General features: G+C 45.1%; 1 protein-coding gene across 3 annotated transcripts; it reads left to right on the forward strand.

The window, feature by feature from the left end:
• The first annotated feature begins 331 nt into the window (after window positions 1-331).
• TCIRG1 (T cell immune regulator 1, ATPase H+ transporting V0 subunit a3) lies at window positions 332-19,349 on the forward strand. 3 transcript variants are annotated; one of them, XM_063289024.1, is made up of 20 exons: window positions 332-1,371; window positions 1,757-1,887; window positions 2,489-2,567; window positions 4,162-4,391; window positions 4,614-4,711; window positions 4,978-5,104; window positions 5,699-5,781; window positions 6,964-7,057; window positions 8,141-8,353; window positions 9,536-9,686; window positions 10,054-10,193; window positions 10,506-10,663; window positions 10,768-10,858; window positions 11,552-11,670; window positions 11,990-12,203; window positions 15,756-15,869; window positions 16,208-16,330; window positions 16,951-17,068; window positions 17,557-17,728; window positions 18,024-19,349. In XM_063289024.1, exons 2-20 carry the CDS (start codon window positions 1,780-1,782, stop codon window positions 18,103-18,105), a joined length of 2,514 nt encoding a protein of 837 aa, XP_063145094.1. In that variant the 5' UTR covers window positions 332-1,371; window positions 1,757-1,779; the 3' UTR covers window positions 18,106-19,349. The 3 variants fall into 3 exon arrangements, with proteins under 3 accessions (XP_063145094.1, XP_063145095.1, XP_063145093.1); XM_063289025.1 differs by having other exon boundaries at window positions 16,208-16,325; window positions 16,949-17,068; XM_063289023.1 differs by having other exon boundaries at window positions 333-1,371; window positions 4,617-4,711; window positions 16,208-16,331; window positions 16,949-17,068.
• The last annotated feature ends 337 nt before the right edge of the window (window positions 19,350-19,686 follow it).

The raw sequence follows: 19,686 nt of genomic DNA on the forward strand, positions 1-19,686 counted from the left end.
GACAGATGCGATGCTTGTTGTTCTAGGGACTCAGTACAAAACTTTCCCTAAGACCTGTAGCTGGGAGTGCTCCATTGCTGTTCCAGAAAATTAATAGATCTCCTATGGAACAGGATTTTTGTAATTCTGTTATGGAACTCTGTTATGGAATTAGCAGATGCATGTTTCTGCTAATTACTGAGAGGAGAAACTGCATCTCTGAACTTCAACCTTCTTAAAGCAAGCAATTACTTTTTGTAGCCAACCTTGCAGTCTTTTTGGGGGGTGGGGGTGCAGATTTCTTTCCAACCCTGGGAACCATGGTGCACATGGATGGAACAGTAGGTTTCTGGTCCCTCCCCAGTTAGATATAGGGATGCAGCTTTTGGTGATGGAATTTCAGCTTTGTGGTTGGCACTGATGAATGCATAAAAGTAGTTTTGGGGCTGCTGGTTGCCCATTCCTGACTTAAAAGGGCAGAAACCCTTTTCCCAATACAGCGGTGCAGCCCTTAATAGAGGCCATATTCACTTCAGCAGTAGCCAGCCCAGAAATACTTCTAAAGTCAGGGTAATTCCCCTAATAACTTTATGCCTGCAGTGGACCTGCACCCTTAGATATGATGCTTTGGAAGAGTGGCAGGCTTCTTATGTGTATGTTTTGCTGGAGAACATGGCCTGGGATGGCCTATAGTAATCTAGAATATTAGATGTTCTGCAGAAGGATGATCTTGCAGCCGTCCTTGCCTGATTTAATTAATTCATTCATTGCCCTAATTAAAACCCTCTTGCTTCCAGTCAAACCAGCCTGGAGGGTTCTGGGTGTGGTTCCTGCAACTGTTGCCAAGACATTGTGGTTTTCCCAGACTTGTGGGCTCCTCTTCGTTATGTCTTTGTCACCGGAGCAAGCCATCTTCCATTCCAGTCGCTTTCTCATTGAAGAGGGGAAACACCGGTCCCCAAGGATGAAATTTAAAGAAATATTTTTTTGTTCTTAATTAAGTGATTATTGTGCCGTGTCTTTCTCTCTCCTCCTCTCTCCCCACCCTCCTCCCCCAAATGGGCAACATGCTCTGTCTGCTCCAACAGCTGAAAGGATCTCTTTGCAGTTTTCTCCAACCTGAGTCCCAGAACTGCCTTCTCAGGATATTTTAATCCCATTGTGAGCAAGAGGGAGGCCTGAGTCAGGCACACGTTGTGAAACGAGTGGTCGTGGCCTGGCCTGGAAACTGTGTTGCAATCCCAGAGCTGAGAAAAACCTCATGTGAGTCAGCACACGGAGCAAGTTGCAGCAAGCCATCAGGACGGCGAAGATTTAATTTGGGGCTGCCTCCGCCTCAAACTCTGAAGGAGAAACTCGCTTTCTGCTTTCTTGCACTTGGAGTATCCAGAGGTAAGCAATCTGGCCCCCCCACCCCCCTTGGACCACTGCAGCCATGGGATCCTGATTGATGCAGTCCTAATGCCAGGCTGTATCCACAGGCCTTTGGTTGGTGTTCATTGCCAAACACCTGTCTTAGAGATAAGCTTTCCCTGTTTGGCGGGTGAGCATTTCGGTTTTGCCTACTTCTCCCATTGGTGGGTTCTCTGCCCCTCACCCCCAGTCTTCGTCCCCCTCTCTTTTCTCTGTATCGTTTTGGTCCCATTCCTATGTCACCAGAGCGTCTTAGGACAACAGCTGTCAGAAAAAGAGCCCCCCCCCCCCATCTACCCTCCATTAGGAATAGATAGTGTTTGGGTGACTTAATGCCTACTAATTAACCCATTTTGTCTTTCAGTCTCTTCTGGAAACGGGGGGACTATGTTTCGCAGTGAGGAGATGTGCCTGGCCCAGCTCTTCTTGCAGTCGGCTTCATCCTATGCTTGTGTTAGCGAATTAGGCGAGCGAGGCCTTGTGGAGTTCCGTGATGTATGTGCTAGAAGATTTGGGGAACGCTTGGTGGGAAAATGAAACTAAGGAAGTCACAACTGTTGGGGCCTTTAATTGCAGCGGTGATTGCAAAGCAGGCGGCAATCAGTCCATGGGTGTAGTTGGTCTCTTACAAAAACGTTGCTGTTCTTACAAAAGGAGAGGCTGCCTTTTCAGCTGTTTTATTTTTATCCAGAAAGCTTATGAGGGCCAGCACCTACAAGAGATAGAAATAGTGTGTGCCTAGCGTGTCATGGAAGGACATGGTCATATGCAGGCAACAGAGAGAATAATTGACAGTTTCATTTACTTGAGAAGTGGTTGTGTACAAATGATCTCCCACCTCCTATCCCCTTCCTTATTTATGGAAGAAGTTTGGGAATTGCATGTTCGTTATGAGTCTGGCAGATGAATAGAAGAGATTGTAGGCAAGAATAAAATTGGGGTAAGGTAAAAAAAAGGGTGTGTGTGTGTGTCTTATGCTTGCTGAAGAGGTCTTGATGTGCTGCACTGAGAGTTTTGGGGCCTGGTTTTGGGGACTGAGGCATCAGCTCCATCCTCAACCGACCCCTCATTAGGATGGGCTTCCTTTTACTTTCAGCTGAACCCTCATGTCAGTGCCTTCCAGCGGCGCTTTGTGGGAGAGGTACGGCGTTGTGAAGAAATGGAGAAAACTTTCAGTGAGTGACCCCTGCTTTGGAAGGCTGGAGCGGGGCTTTCCCTCTGCTGACGGGATTTTCACAGGGCTGGCGATGAAACCTGGAAAGTAGGAGTGAAATAATGCCAGTGATGTGTCAGCCATATTGATGGAAACTGTTCTGTTAATCTATGGGCTGGCAGGGAGCTGGGTTAGGCTTCAAGATTTTGGCTGTATAGTATCAGGCTGCCCATGATAAAAAAAGCAAATCATAAGACTCTTTTTACAAATAGAGACACATTAGATTAGGAAATCATGAGACACTTTTAGCAGAAACTGAAACTCTTCTAAATTGAATTATAACCTCTGGTCCCTGGCAGATAGTAGTTGGATTTTCTCATGCAGGCTGCTTTTTAGAATCCAATGGCATCCTGTTTTCTTTAATAGCACACTTAGATGTGTTGAAAAAATATTGAAGGTGCCAAAGCCGGATAGCAAAGTTCTATGGATAGTTGCATAAAAACATGAATTGCAACATTTGGAACTGACAGCCTATCCATTTATTGTGTTACTTATTTGGAACTGGTGGTCTTTATCCATTTACTGTGATACTAATTAATTTGAGGGAAATGACCCACTTTTAAAATTGAAAAAAAGGCATAGGAAAATGCAGTAGGAAAACAATTTCCTGTCAGGAAAATGTTCCACTGTGTTACTAGGTACAGCAATCTGTACCACATCTCTGTTCTGTGGCCATTGTGGGGCTCTGGAGATCCAATTTCGATGCAGCCAGAAGAAAGAACTGGGGTTGTATCATGCTGTCTTATCCTCAGATTATAAAAACTCATGCCTTTCTTCTATGGGGAAGTGATCAGAATTTCATTAAAATAAAAATTGCAGAGAGTTTTAAGAAGTGAGGCATGTGAGAAACGTTTCATTGCTAAAAAGGGGAATGATTGGGGTTGTAACTTTGGTTGGCCAGTGCAACTCATCAGATAGCAGGCTAAAAGTAGCCCACAAAGCTGCGCAGCGTCACATTTTGGGTGCTGAGCCTGTGTCCCATTTCTGCAGTCTTCAGGACTTGCAATATATTGACTTTACTCATGGTTCATTTAGCCCATTGTTTTTGAAACTTGGCAGCTTTAAGATGTGTGGACTTCAGCGGCCTGAATTCCCCAGCCAGCATGCTGGCTGAGGAATTCTGGGAGTTGAAGTCCACACATCTTAAAGGTGCTGAGATTGAGAAATGCTGCACTAGATGAAAGCTGTGTTTCTCCAGCCCTGTGGCCATGGTGCCTGCACGTGCGATCCCAAGGGCGTGACACCTGCTGTCCTGCCTTGGTGACAGTCATCTCAGTGCCAAGGCTGTTGAACTCCTCTCAAAGAATCCATGCATCTTGATTTAGCCTAACACTGCCAGCCCTGCTTGTCCTCAGCTCTCCAGGTTTTGGATGAGTTTTTTCCCTGCTGGCAGGGATTCACCTTGGGCCCTTCTCCATGTAAAGCAGAAATCCTGCTGCTGAGTCCCAGGGTTGGGTGAGCTGCATTGGGCCTGCTGAAGCCCTTTTCTGAGCTGGTGGGAACCTGGAATAAGACACCAATCCTAGGTGTGGGGGCTCTCTCTCTCTTCTCTCCAGCTTTTTTGGCCCAGGAAGTGCAGAAAGCTGGACAGTCCCTGAAGCCTCCAGAGGACAATCTGCCAGCGCCCCTGGCCCGCGAGGCCCTGCGTATCCAGGAGCAGTCCGAGAGCCTGGCACAGGAGCTGCGGGAAGTGAGCCACAACCGGGAGGCCCTGGTTGGTCAGCTGCAGGAGCTGCGGGAGCATATTCAAGTGCTGCAGGAGGGCCAGCGCTTCACTGGCCAATTGGTAAGTGATCCCCTCCTCTCCCTGTTCCACAGCCACCTCGCTGGTGGTCAGGCGAAGTTTGGAGACTTGGAGGAGAAGAGAGAGCTGTTGGGGGTTGTCTGAGGCCTTGGGCCCAAGGGATGAATGAAAGGCTGAGGGTGGAATGCCTTTTGCAACCAAATGACCAGGGAGAGAGGACGGAGGCATTCCATGGCCTGAGTCCTGGGTTGTCACATCTACCAGCAGGTGCCCCTCGATTCGCCTGTCCGCTCTCGTGCTTTCTCTGAAAGAGATCCTCTGCTTGACCCCTCTGTGCTGCAGCGCCCTGACCTCAGAATCAAGTGAGTGGAGGTTGGGTGATGATTGCTCAGATAAGGGATACTTTTGTAGGAGGGGTGGAGCTTGCCAGCTTCTAGGGATCATGTTTACCTGATCTGGAGGGTATTTCGAGGGGTTCCTTTCAGGGAATATCTGAAGCACTCTTGTCCTTTGAAGTGCACAATGTATATAACTTAATACATGATAAGTGTAATGTTGCCTTGGGATACTGTACAATCAGCCTTCAAAATTTAATTTAGGTTTTCCCCCTTTCACCCTGCCCCTGAAGCTTTGTGGCAGGTGTGATACACCCGTGGCGGGTGAATTCCTTTGAACGGCTGCTGTGGCGCGCCTGCCGGGGCTACCTTGTCCCTCATTTCACAGAGATGACAGAGCCTGTTGAAAACCCGTCCACGGTAAGATGGAATAAGAGGAAAAACTGGGCAGGGTGGCTGGGGAGGGTAACACATGAGGGGCTGCAGCCACTTTCTCCAGCCTTGTGCCTTCCAAATGCATTGGAACTGCAACTCCCATTTGCAGCTGAAAACAACGAGAGTAGCTCAGGCTGGGTGACGGGGTAAATGGCTGCAGGCAACCCAAAGAGTCTAGCTTCATGCAGGGGTGACCACAGAAACCAGGGGTTTTGTTAGAACAAGGCAGGGCATGTTGTGAAGTCATCCAAGTCCATCCTTGCTTTCCTACTTGCCTCCCCCGCCCTGGCAAATGCCCCGGTTGCATGGGAGACTCAAGATGGGTAGGATTAGATTACAACAGCGATGGGTGAACCATTGGAAGACCTGAAGGGCCGGGTCAGGGACAGATCCCATAGATCTGTCTCTGTGGTCTTAAGACCCAGAGCTGATGGTACATAATCAGTCAAGTGGTGGACAGGCAGAAATACAGCTCAGGAGATTGTCAGTAGCTTTTGCGGCCTGGCTTGGGAAGAAGGCCCCATTCTCCTATCCTTCCCATTGCAAAAGCTTCTGACAAATTTGTCCTTTCCTGTGTAGGGGGAAAGCATCACCTGGGTCATCTTCCTCATCTCCTACTGGGGTGAACAGATTGGGCAGAAAATCCGTAAGATCGCCAACTGGTGAGTGCTCTGGATATTGCACATTCTCTCTGTTGGGTGGGCGGTTGTTGCTCTCATTTCCAGCTGTTGTCTCATCCTGGCCCTTGTTTACCAGTCTTCTACTCTGGTGCAGCCCAACACCATGGGCATATCCTATATATACTCTGTGTGTGTGGGTGTGTGGGTGTGTACACACACATACAGTATGCATGTATGTATGTTTATATATGCATGCTATAAGTCAGTTATGACTGTATGATGTGCTTATCCCAATTACTGAATTAATCAATTTTCTGGGTTCCCCAGTTCAGTGAACCATAAGCTGACCAAGTGGGCTGAGTTTGCACAGCAGGCAAAGACATACTGTTGCAGGAGCAGGGGGCATAGAGGGGAACAATAACCTTCCCAATTTAATCAAACCACACACTGTACTGGCAGTCCTTGTTTAGAGGCTGCTTAGCGACCGTTCCCAGTTATGACAGTGATGAAAAAGTAACTTTACAACCAATCCTCACATTTGCAACCTTTGCAGGTTTGTATAGGTAGTCCTTATCTAGCAACCACAACTGGGACTGGCAACCTGGTCATTAAGTGAAGCAGTCACTAAGTGAAACCACAACCATGCTTATGAATTTACTTCAGCTTTCCTTTGCTTGCTTTCCTTTGCTTTACAGACCTGTGAAGGTTGTAAATGCAAGGATTGGTTGTAAAGTTATTTTTTCATCACTGTCATAACTGCGAATGGTCACTAAACAAGGCAATCACTAAACAAGACTACCTGTAAAGCAAAGGAAAACTGAAGTAAGATCATAAGCATCCTTGTGGTTTCACTTAGCAACCACTTTGTTTAACAACTGAGTTGCCGGTTCCAGTTGTGGTGGCTAAAGGAGGACTACCCATATAAATATAACAGGTCCTGAACTGCTGCTATGTGTAAAGTGAATGCAGCCAATATGTACCTACTTACATATTAGTGAGGCCTGTTCTTCCCTTCCAAGATTGTTTCCATTCCTTCTTCCTCTAGGGATATGGTCTGGTGTCACTCAGATATTGCCTCTAAAGCCTTGGAGCTGATCTGAGGATCTCACCACTAGCCGTGCTCCCAGTTCCTCAAGAGCTTCTGCTTCCCCAGCTCATCTTCCCCGTATGCATGTCCGGTTTCCCTATATGACCACACTCATCATGCATTGTGTTTCTCCCTAGCTTTCACTGCCACCTGTATCCATATCCTGAGAATGAGGCTGGGCGCACGGAGACCTTGCGTGGGCTGCGCATTCAAGTGGAAGATCTGACCATAGTAAGGCAGGAAGGATGCTCAGCAAGACTGGGGCAGAGGAAGTGTGCAGGAGTACTTTTATTTCCAGGGAAGGAAAGAAGTTGACTTGAGTGGTGTAATAATGGCAAATTCTACATAAATATTGTCACTTAACCCTTTCCCTTAAGATTGGGCCAGCAATTTTTTTCTACCGTGGGTGCAGGACATAATTTATATATAGCTGGAATCCTGCAAGGATTTGCAAGACTCCTTTGTTCTGGTTCAGGATCTTGCAAAGTGGTGGCATTCTTACACAAGTTCACCAAATCTCACAAGTTTTTGCACTTTTAAAAATGTTATTTTCTGGAAGCCAGAAATGCCTCTTAGATATTGTCAGCCACTGCCCTAAATTGCTTAATTGCTCCTTCATACCAAATAAAAGGCATTCCTCTCTTATCTCTTGAAATATTTATGACCATCCATAAATACGTGCACATTATAACCCTGAAATGCAGGAGTACTTTCTTCTCCTGTACTTTCAGTTTTACCCAGCCTGATTTGGAAGAGTCAGTGTCCTTCCCCTTCCTGCCCCCCCAGGTTCTCCTATTTGTACTCCTCACTTCTAATAATGAACGGTTGCCGTTGGTTTCACTAATTTATAAATGTAATCAGGATGTTTTAGGGAAGGTATCAGTAAGAAAAACAGGTGGATCAGGTGAGGTCAGAGTGAGAGGAGGGTGTTGTGGGCTGCATCAGGGAAGTTTGGTTGTGGCACCCATTTTTTTTGTTTTTGTTTTTAGTTTTATTTCCTGTTTTTACTGTTAGTGTATAATGTTCTATTCTTTGGTTGTGAGCCACCCAGAGTCTGGTTTTAAGATGGGTGGCCATACAAATGTTTTGAATGAATGAACAAATGAACGAACAAACAAACAGGCTTGTGATGTGATGAGACTTGAACACTGCATCCCTTGTGCGTTTTCTAGATCTAAAGACCACTTTGACAACTACTGCTCTGAGCATCTTATTCCATTGCTAGTTAAATGTTGTTATAACTTTAAATCACCCTGTTGCTGAAAGCCTATGAATTCACTCAGTTTTATCTTGCTCTGAAACTCTTGCAAACAGGTATTAGGCCAAACAGAGCAATACCTGGACCAGGTGTTGCAAAAGGTACTTTCAGTTCTACCTGCTTGGCAAGTACAGATCCAGAAGATGAAGGCCATCTACTTTATCCTCAACCAGTGCAGCTTCAGCATCACTGATAAGTGCCTCATTGGCGAGGTGTGGTGCCCTGTCCGTGACCTTCCCGCTGTGCAGCTGGCCCTGCGCGAGGGATCAGTAAGTACCACTGAATGTCTGTATGAGCTCTCTTCTCCTCTTGTCATCATAATTCTGCACTGCCTGGGATGCTGTGGGCCATAAGGCAGAAATGTTTGCTTTTTCTCTATAAGATGCATTCGTTTCTTTTTGCACAGAAGGCAGCATGGCCTAAATAAAAGGAAACAGCTTTGGCTCATAGGTTAAGTACCAAGAGCTGCCCCCCCACACACACAAATGTTGCAGGGTTGGTGCCCTTATTCTCAGATGGCTGGAACCTGCCTTCCTCTGGGATATACCATTGTGACCATCATCACCCAAGTTGAATTTTAGTAGGGAGGAATCTCCTCTGAAGACTTTTTTTTTCAAATGTATAATTCCTCAAGCCTTGTGCTCTTAAAGCATGCAGGTACTTCTTATATGTTTTGGCTATGTAACCACCAGTACCTGGTGAACTGAGATTGCTACTGCTATATAATCAACTTGATTTGTCCCTTCCCCTGCAGAGCAGTAATTACCTAAAACATGCTTTTTAAAAATAGGTTTCTAGTCCTCATGAGTATGAAGAAATGCTTGGGAATGTGTAAATAATGTGTACTAAAAGCTCAGAAGCCAGAGAAGAGACTGAGTAAGATTTCCAGTGGCTGAGAAATGGGACTTCAGGGTCTTGCATTGCTCCTGGAGGTTTCAGAGCTGTGCCTTTTCTGGTGTACATTTAGATTACTTTGATAGGATTTCAAGCACCGTAATTAGTCCACAGAGCCCTGGATTGTAAGAGGCAGCAAAAGATAATAATGGAAGAGGATTAGAGCTTGTAACTCGGGAACATTGTCACCACCGAAGGCCTTTGATTTCTGAACTTTCAGCACCCACTGCCTGTAATAATCACGATGACTATAAGCATAACTTTCTGGAAAGCAAGAGCTGGGTAAAGGCCTCTGTAAAGAGCCAATTGCACTTGAATAATCCAAAGTGTACCTTGTTGGTATGAGGTCATGGCGCACTTCGTTTACTGCCCTAGCTGCTTCTGGGATGGGTTGCAATTTGCCTCTGGGTGAACACTTGGATGGTTCGTTACGCTGCACTCTAGACATTGAGCTGTTGCAGATCTGCTCAGAATAAGGGAGAGAAGAGAAATACTGGCCAACCCCAGGTATGCCTGCTGCCTAAATTGCTCTGCGTGATCCTCTTTTGCTCCTGCAGCATCGCAGTGGTTCTGGAGTGGAGTCCTTTGTCCAGCGGATTATCTGCACCGAGAGCCCCCCAACTCTCATTCGCACCAATAAGTTCACTGCTGGCTTCCAGAACATTGTTGATGCCTATGGGGTGACCAGCTATCAAGAGGTGAACCCAGGTGAGGAAATGTGCTGTGTCCCTCCTCTCTTCCCCCTTGGAGGTTTGATCCACTGCTCGATACTCTGTTTCCTTACCAGTGATGGGGGAGGGTTGTGTGACAGTCATGACATCTCCCCACCTCCAAAGAAGGAACAGCCATGTGGAGAGTAAGAGAGAGAAGAAAGCCAGCTGAAATAAATCTTGGTGTTAGAGAATGTATAAGGGGATGATGTGATATGTTGATCAGTAACACTTCGGATCCTTTATGGTTGCCAAAAAAACAAGGCAGGGATTATGATGACAGTTTGGGCTGAGTTAAGCAACAGGGCAATTAGCTTTGGGGTCTTTCCTTGGGCTTCTCAGCTAATGCCAGCTTTCCTTTACAGCTCCTTACACCATCATCACTTTCCCTTTCCTCTTCGCCGTCATGTTTGGGGATGTTGGCCACGGACTGCTGATGTTCCTCTTTGCCCTTTGGATGGTCCTGTTTGAGAACCGGCCTGGCATGAAGAAGGTGGAAAACGAGGTAGGCCTGGATGGAGAGGGTCTTTCCATGGAAGGTGCACTTTAGGTCAATGGAGAAGGAAGATGATCTACCTCTGCCAGCTATCTGGAAATAGTTTTAGAACACTTTCATCCCTTCTTTCCTTAAGAAGCTCAAGATGGTGCCTACCCCTTTTTTAAATCCTCAAAAAATAAATTGTGTGTTAATTTTGGCTGGCAGGTGGACTGGCCAGTTGGGAAGCTGAACACTTTCAGCCACTTAACAAAATACATGAGCTCCTGAGTATGTTCCTTCCATGCATCACATACACTTAATGTCGCCTTCCCTTCCCAGATCTGGCAGATGTTCTTTGAGGGCCGCTACCTCATCCTCCTAATGGGTGCCTTCTCTGTCTACACCGGTTTCATCTACAATGAGTGCTTCAGCAAGGCAATGACCATCTTCCCATCTGCTTGGAGTGTGGCTGCTATGGCCAACAACTCGGACTGGAGGTACCAAGGGGCCTGTTCTTAAGACCAGAGCTGCATCACCTCCTTCCTGTCCTCTCCTTGGGGGAGGTCATTGTCATCAACTGAAACTCTCCTTTTCCTTACAGCTGGGAGTATATCACAGAAAGCCTTGCCCTGAACCTGGACCCCAATGTCACCGGTGTCTTTAACGGTCCCTACCCTTTTGGGATAGATCCGGTAAGTTGGGCAGCAGCCTGAAACAAATAGTTGTGCAGGTTACTGCTGCTTGGTGTGTGCTGGATAAAAAGGAACTAGGAATATTTAATGATGTTGAATAAAGTTGAAGTTCATAGGTTTCCATTATCTTTCAAGCAATTCGTCCCAGCATTCTGGCAGGGACTTCTGGGAGATGTACAGTAGTTCCAACCCAACTGAAGGTCAGCAGATAGGAGAAAACTGGCTTAAGGCACAACAAATTAATATCAGTTTAACGTCTCACTGTAGTCCTGAGATGAAATCAGAATTGTAGCTTAAACTGTGGACAATTATGTAACCTCAGATTTCGTTTGGGTTATTATATGCATTTGTAGATATATTTATTTCCATTCCCACCCCTTGTTTAAATGTACAAAGATATATTTAAGAAAGCTGCCATTTTGGCATCCATTTATTGTAACCAAACAATTGTGTGAAAGAACAGATCTTCACACTCCGTTTTGATGGAAAAATCCCTTTTCACCCCACATTGTCCTTTATATGTAGAGATGTTACTTTTTCCAAAATCCCAATGTAAATAAGACCCAACCAGAATTAAAATAATTGGGTTTCTCTCTCCTCTTCTTTCCTTTTATTTGTTTCCCCTTCCCAAATTGGAACTGGCTGTTGTCTCTGTCACGTGTGGGATTTTTCTCTTTCTCTCTTATGAGCCAGATCTGGAGTCTGGCTGTTAACCACCTCACCTTCCTGAACTCCTTCAAAATGAAGATGTCTGTGATTTTGGGCATTTTTCACATGAGCTTTGGAGTGTTTCTTGGCATCTTCAATCACGTGTGAGTATCCAGCTGATGTCCCTCTGCTTGGTCAACAAAGGGGGCTTTGGAAATTCCACCTTGGTTGCAGTCAACAGAGAGGGTTTTAAAAGGGAGTTGGATACATTTATGGAGGGTAAAACTGCCAGTAGCTAGAGATTATGATGGCTATACGCTACCTTCTCTTCATTAGAGGCAGTATACCTCACCCTACCAGTGGCTGGGGAATATAATGGGGACTGGGCTGCTGCTTCCCAAGAGGTATCTGGGTGGTCAGTGATGTTGGGCTGGATTATCTCTGATGGTTTTGTTGATGGCTTCTCTTCTGTCTGGTTTGCAGCCATTTCAAGCAAAGATACAAGATCCTGTTGGTTTTCCTTCCAGAGATCACTTTCCTTCTGGTGCTTTTTGGCTACCTTGTAATCCTGATATTTTACAAATGGCTTATGTATGATGTTTCTAATTCCAAGTGGGCCCCCAGCATTCTCATCCACTTCATTAGCATGTTCCTGTTTTCAGAGAATGCTGGAAATTCTCCACTCTTTGAATACCAGGTAACCACTTGTGGCATTATATCCTATCTCTTGACTTCCTACTTACAAAGCATTCCTTCCTCTAATTCTCCAATGCGTTTCTTCCTTTGTTTCTCTCCTAAGTCAGAATTTGTTGGGTTGAGTGGGACGGGATGAATACATGATTCAGTAAATTGAAAAATAATACTTACTTGATTCAAATGTGCACATTGTCAAATAATACAGAAGTAGAGGAAGCTGCTTAGGGTTAAAATGTCCCCTTGAGATTTATTTTTCTTTGATTGATTTATAATTCACATTCCTAAGACTGCCCAACTTGTTGGTGACTTTGGTGGCATACAAAATTAAACATGGGGGTATAAAACAACAAGCAAAAACAGAAAAGGAAGATGGTTATCCCAGTAAAAACCTATTCAAACCCCTCACATAGGAAGCCTGTGTGCTACCCTAATCCAGAGCCTAGGGAAAGAGGTCTGTTTAAAGGAAATCAGGGTCAGGGCTGTTTGAATCTCTGAGTGATGCTATTTGATAGGACAGGCCTGACAACATAAAAAACATATGTTCTGGGTCCAATCAGATGACATTGCTTAATAGATGGGATCTGGAAGATGCCAGCTCTGCCTGCTGTTACAGGGGGGGCAGAAATAATGGGGAAAAAACACCCTCAAATAACTAGGTGCAGTACCATGGTAAGACTTTGCAGGTGACAATTAGCACTTGGCTTGCACCCAGAAGCCTACTGGTAACCAGTGCAGCTCATACAACAGAGTGTTACATGGGTGTACTGTGGCATGCCTATAACTGCACACACCACTGCATTCTGGACCAACTGAAGCTTCCAGGTGGTCTTCAAGGGCAGACCCACATAGATCATATTGCAATAGTCCACCATTGTGACCATGAAAAGGGTCTCCTGGTCCAGGAATAGGTGCAATTGGTGCATGAGATGAATCTGTGTGAAGGCTTTTCTGGGCACAGCTGTCATCTGCTCTTCAGGCAGGAGCTCAGAATCTAGGAAATCCCCCAAATTGCACACTAGTTCCATCTGAGGAAATGTAACCTCATGCAGAGCTGAAGATGGAGTCCCTTGACACAGATGATCCATGAACCCACAGTCACTCAGCCTTGCTAGGGTTAAGGTTAAGTCTGTTCCTCCCCATCCAGACACCAACACTCTTCACAGTATCACTTGGTTAGCATGGGGTTGAAATACACAGCTGAGTGTCATCAGTGTGACACAGTGTGACGTTACCTGACACAGTGCCGATGGATGACTTTACCCAATGGCTTTATGTAGATGTTAAACAGGTGGAGTGAGGGCACCCTGAAAATCAGTGCTTTGGGCTCAACCTCTTTCCCTCCACCCCTCTGTCAACATCAGTTGGAATTGACCTTGGAGAAAGGAGAACCCCATAACATTGTTGCCCACCTGCTCCCATCCCCAGAGTTGTTCCAGAAGGATACCAAATGGATGGTATCAAAAGCCACTGAGAGATCAAGAGAACCAGGATGATTGCACTACCTCCATCCCAACTCTGACAGAGGCACTGACAATTGTGACTTGATGCTGTCTCAGTACTCTGGCTTGGCCTGAAATCCGACTGAAAAGAGTACAGATAATCCATTGCAAGCAGGGCCCTCTGAAACTGCAGCTTGACTGCCTTTTCAACACCCTCTTCCGAAAGGGGAGGTCGGATGCTGGATGAAAGTTGCCGAAAGCTGTTGGGTCCAGTAATGGCCTCTTCTTCTTTCTCCAGCAGTGGTCTAGGTGCCTCTTCTGTTCCATTTCCTGGACTTCCTTGGAAAACCAGGAAGCCTCCCAGGACAAAGAGAAGCTGCAAAGGTGCAGTCTGACCCAAGACTCCTGTAATGTACCAATTCCTGACAGAAACTACAGCCTTTGTTGAACTGCCCAATTGATTAGTCACCTGGGACAGACTGATCCAATATGTCCAGCCTTCCTGTGGGGGCAGCACAGCAAGCCCAATTCAGTGAGAATGTGATCTGAGAAAGGATTAACTGTAACATCCTCTAACTTCAGATAACCCTCTCTGGGTCCACCAGGTCAAGTTATATGGCTGCCTCATCCATAATCAAATTATGGATGAGGGTGGCCTTGTTACAAATCAAGATGGCTTTGTTCTATTCAATCATTCATTTGCATTTGCTCTTTAATGCTGGATTTGTGACCAGCTTTTTTTTGTGGAATGTTATTTGAGATTAATTTTCTGTCCAAATGGTGATGGTGGTTTCACAAATCAACTCATCATTTGATTTTGTAATGATGAATAATGTGCACATGTGAATTGATCCTCAGTCAACCTGAGGTACAAAGCCACAAGACCTGTGGAAAAATACTTTTGAATATAGTTATAAATTGAGAACCTGAGCATAAAAGTAATTCTAGCTATTGAGAGCTATCTAAAAAACGCCTTTGGCACTTGTCAAAAACCTCAAGTTTACCAATATCCACATCCATAAAATAGTTTTATCTGATCATGAACTGGCAAACTTCATAGGCTCCAGGCTCCATTTTGCTTGATGGTGCCAAAATAACCCCTTAAATTTAAAAAAAATATCGGAACTTCCACAAAACTGCCAAATCTTGCAAGATACTCTCATCCTAAAATCTTACACAATTTTAGTGCTCTTACCCTGAATCTAGTGATATGTCAGCTGGGAACATTGAAATCTCTTGAGATTTAGCACTGTCATGAAATTTCTGCCATATTTTTTTTTTTAATATTTAATTTTGGGATCCCACAGGTGCCATGTGGGCATGGTGCTTTCTATTTTAGATGCTACTTTTTTGCCTTTTCTGCATTTTAAATCTGTAAAGGAAAATAATTAAAATGGAACTAAGTAATCAAAATATTACTAATGCCTTGTTTAATATTAGGAATATATTCCCTTTACTGGGTAATGCAGCTTCAAGCTTATCATGCTGGTGATAATTTTTTGAGGAGGATCATGTGGACCGTAACTGTCATGAGTAAGGATGGCGAGCAGGGGGCTCCCATCCAGACTGTCAAGCGCATGCGTAGCACTGAGGAATTGTTCAGCCATTCAAAGAGACACAGATCGGGACCGCCTTAACCCTTGGGGTTTATATGTCTGGGTTTTCCCACGCTTGTTCAGTTTGTTAGGATTCCTGTTAAGTACTAGCAATAAATATTAGAGACCAGTTCATTGTCTCAGTGTGTTTCCTGGTTGTTAGGACAGTAACACTTTGGGGGAAGCATTTAGTGATTTCCTAGTTTTCAGCTAATAGGACAATTATCAGAGTCATGTTTTGTTTTGCTTTGTTAATAAGGCAATATAATAATAACAGCCTGATTCGAGTCTAAGAAGGATCCTCATCAATAATGTCTCATAGGATAAGAATTGAAATAAAGTGTGAGAGAGAGAGGAAGGGAGAAGAGGATGCTCTACTTGTCTTTGTTTCGCTTGTCTTGTTCCAGTTGTGAGATCCAACCCAGAAAAGTATTTTTTTCACTCCTGCAAAGTTACTTTAGTTTTGAATGCTTTGAGATAGGGCTGCAAGAACTACAACAGTCCTCTTGTTCACAACAGAAAATAGTGCAGATGGTATTGATGTTGGTGGCTCTGGTCTCTGTGCCCATCCTGCTGCTGGGGACGCCCTTGTATCTCTGGCACAAACATCGCCGGACAGTTCCTCAGTCTCGGGTAAGGCTCCCTCCCTGGGACTAACTTAGAACTGTTGTCCAAACCAGGTTCCCTAGTTCACTTCCCAGCTATGTGGATTCCAAGACTTTCATCTCTTGGGCCCACCAGTTCAAGGACTGAGCCTCAGAGAGGCCTTTAATGGACATTGAAGCACCCCCAAAGAAGGTACATGCCACTGTGGGAAGATACCAGGTTTGTGATTCTTGGCAGACCTTTTGCTTGGGTATCCTGGTTGCTAAATCTGTGGAGTGTAGCTGGGTGATGTCTGAGCAGATACAGCAAAATTCTCCATGTGGGGTCTCTTCTTTGATGGTTGATGTGTTCTGGGGTGCTTGCAGCACAATCCTTCCACAGCAGGAGAGCGGCAGCCTCTGCTGAACTCACAAGAACCAAAGAGATCTGTGAACGTTGCTGAAGATGACCTGGATCACATGGAAACCAACCAGGAGGAGGAGGAGGAGGTAACATCTTTATTTTAATTTGTGATGGCCAGAATTTTGTTCCGTGCCCCCCTCCCACCCATTTGACCAGTACATTGTGCAGATTTGCCATAACGTGAAGAGTTTATTTTCACTTAATTTAGCATGATTTCTTAGAAACAGGTAAGGGAATAGAAGAAAGGCTGAAATTTATGAAATAACTGAAACAACCAGCATAGAGGGATAAATCAGTACTTATGTTCTAAACAGAGATGCAGGCAGCAATGTCTATAAAAGCTGCAATTACATCAAAATGAAAATGTGTTTGTCATGATGTCATTGCATAAAGGCTGCAATTTATTACTTGTGTCCCAAGATCTTAAGTAAGTCTGTAAGTCATGTCATGTATGCCATGATACTCATGTTGTCATTTGCCCCCCCCCCCAACAACACAATTGATTTTTAAAAGCTACCTTCTGATCTGAATGCTCTGTTCACCAGTCTCTGTATGCTCACCTCGTTCCTTTCCTTTCCTTTGAACTCTTAACTCTAGAGGGATTCTGGAAGAAGCTCCAGGGGAGGGTTTGGGCCTAGAGCCCAGTATTTCAGAGTATCTGGCTATTCCTTGCTGCCACCCCAATTCTTTCCCATCTCATCTTCAGTTTGACTTCGGTGAAGTGTTTATGCATCAAGCAATCCACACTATTGAGTACTGCCTGGGCTGCATCTCGAACACGGCCTCTTATCTGCGTCTCTGGGCTCTCAGCTTGGCCCATGCACGTGAGTTCCTGGGGGTGAGGGAGATAGGGAAGGCTTCGGCTGCAAACGTCTGTGCTATGCTGATTATTTGGTTGGTGAAAACCTATTCTGAAACTCCTGGGAAATGTGATGGTGGCTGTAGCTGTGTTTATGTATTGCATCGTGTGGTTTGTTTGGTTTTGGCTTTGTATAGTATGGCTTATGGCTAAGCATGTTGTGTGAACCCAGGCGATCATGACTTATTCAACAAAACATGGTTAAGCAAACCATCATGTATGATCATTGTGAGAGAGAGACTGGGTTTACACATTGCACTAAGCCATGTCAACAAAGTAGTCAACATGGTTGGCCAGATTCACATACAATATGCCATAAACTATATCACACTGTACATATCCAACCACTTAAGTCTTAAGTGTCCTATCTGCAGAGATTTCTGGTATGCAGTAGGAAGAGAATTTGCCCACTTTGTAATCTTTGATAACTCCTGCACTTGTTCCTGTTCACAGAGCTCTCAGAGGTCCTGTGGACCATGGTGATGATGAATGGCTTTCAGATGATGGGCTACCAAGGCGGGGTTGTCCTTGTACCTGTCTTTGCTTTCTTCGCAGTATTGACTGTGGCAATCTTGCTGGTGATGGAGGGACTTTCAGCTTTCCTGCACGCCCTTCGTCTGCATTGGTGAGACATGTATGCTCACACATGCACAGGAGAGGGAATTCTCCTTCTCTTGGCAAACACAAGAATGTCTTGTGTGAATGCTACTACCTTGTTTGGCTTGGATTGCTAAGTGCCTCCATGCTAACAATCAGGAGTCATAGAGAGGATAGATGGTTCTCTTCAACAGATCAAGACTATGATCCTAGATGGGTGGCTGGGTCCTGGGATGACACAGTGCATCTGTATTGGAACTGGGTAAAATTGGGGATAGAGTTGATCTTGCAAAACCTGGACTGACCTGTCCTGTATTTTTCAGGGTGGAATTCCAGAACAAATTCTATACAGGTGCTGGGTACCAGTTCAGCCCCTTCATCTTCACCAGCAACATTTGGATCTAAGAGGAAAAGTGACTGCTTCTCTCCAGAGAGGGACTGTATAGTGTGCCATCCTGAGCCAATGGGCAAAGCAATCAGCTTATGTTGCATTTTTTTTTAACTGACTCTTGCTTCTCCCTTTCTACCGGTTGTGACTCCCATCCAGGCAGAGCATGCGCTAGCCTTTAACTGCCTGTTGCAATTAAACCGGGATCCTGTGCTGACTCACACATGAAATATCAGCATTTAGATGGACATTTTGGAACAGAAGGAATGATTTTCCATATCTTTGTTTTGAACCATGCCACATTGTCTCCAGATCTTTTGATCTAGGTGATTTGCTACTCAAATAATCTTCTTATGTATACCTCTGTAACCTGAGAGCTCTGGTGGGAAGGAATGGTAAGGGCCTTAAGGAAAATTAGAATATAGGTAATGCGACTGGGGAAGGCAATGGCAAACGACCCCACTATAGTCTGCCAAGAAAACGTCGCGAAAGCAGCTTCCCTCCAAAGGGTCAGGCGTGACTCGGTGGTTGCACAGGGGACCTTTCACCTTTCAATACCAAAGTGTGGTCCAACAGGACTACCACGTCCATTTGTGCTACTCACCTGTGTATAAAGGGAGTGGTTTACTTACTCACATCATCTGACAAGAGACCTGGCCTGGGCACTTCTTTAACTACCTTCTGCCATCTGCAGATCTACACTAGAGTTTTATTGGGTGTTAATGTCCAGGTCAGACTGAAAAAGCTTTTTCTCATAACAAAGAACTCAGGTTAATGCTGCACCTGCCTAAACGTGGGGTAGAGGCACCGGTGAGATCCAAGTCCTCAGGGCAGGCTTGATCTAAAGCAAAGCCGTTGACGTGTTGGAGGTTTATACAGTGAAGGGGATTGAGGTGACTGTGGCTGTCCTTTCCACCTTCTGAGCTCAGCTTACTGGCTATCAGCAAAATGCATCAGTGGAACATGGACCAGAGAGAAGCAAATGAAAACAGCACCTCTCTCATGTAGGCCAAAGTGGCAAGCTTAACTGCCAAATACAAGAGAGGGGTTCTTGGCATGAAGCGTACTGCAAGCTTCCTTCACATTGAAGGCAGGGAGGCCTCAGGAAGGCATCAAAAGCTTGTCTGACTCTGTCATATCCTCCGGTTGAGAGAATGATAGTGCGTTCAATAGGCCATGTAGAATTCTGTGCTAAAGACATTGAAATCCTTATCCATGTAGCACTAACTCAGCAATAAAAATAAAACTCACTTCATTTTAATCTCTGCCTGAAGAGCATTTGGGGTTGCAAGATTTGCTTGGGATTTCTGCTTTGCAGATTTGGATTTGGGGTGGGTGTGTTTCTTGGGTTTCTGTCTGCTGGGTTTGAGGGTGGGGTTGAATTCCTTAACCATTGCGGGCTGCTTTGGAGAGGCAAGGAGCAGAGTCAGGTGTGAGCAGGTGGCCAGTACCTCAGTGAAATCCATTTTCCACTCTTGTTGTGAATTCTACCACACCTTTGAAAAGAGATTGGTTTTGCATTGGACTTCATCTTGAATTCAGTATCTGTATAGTTGAGGAAACAATGGGGAACTCTGTTTATCTAGGGCAGGGGATAA

Source organism: Candoia aspera, chromosome 1, assembly GCF_035149785.1.
Source record: "Candoia aspera isolate rCanAsp1 chromosome 1, rCanAsp1.hap2, whole genome shotgun sequence".
NCBI lineage: Eukaryota > Metazoa > Chordata > Lepidosauria > Squamata > Boidae > Candoia > Candoia aspera.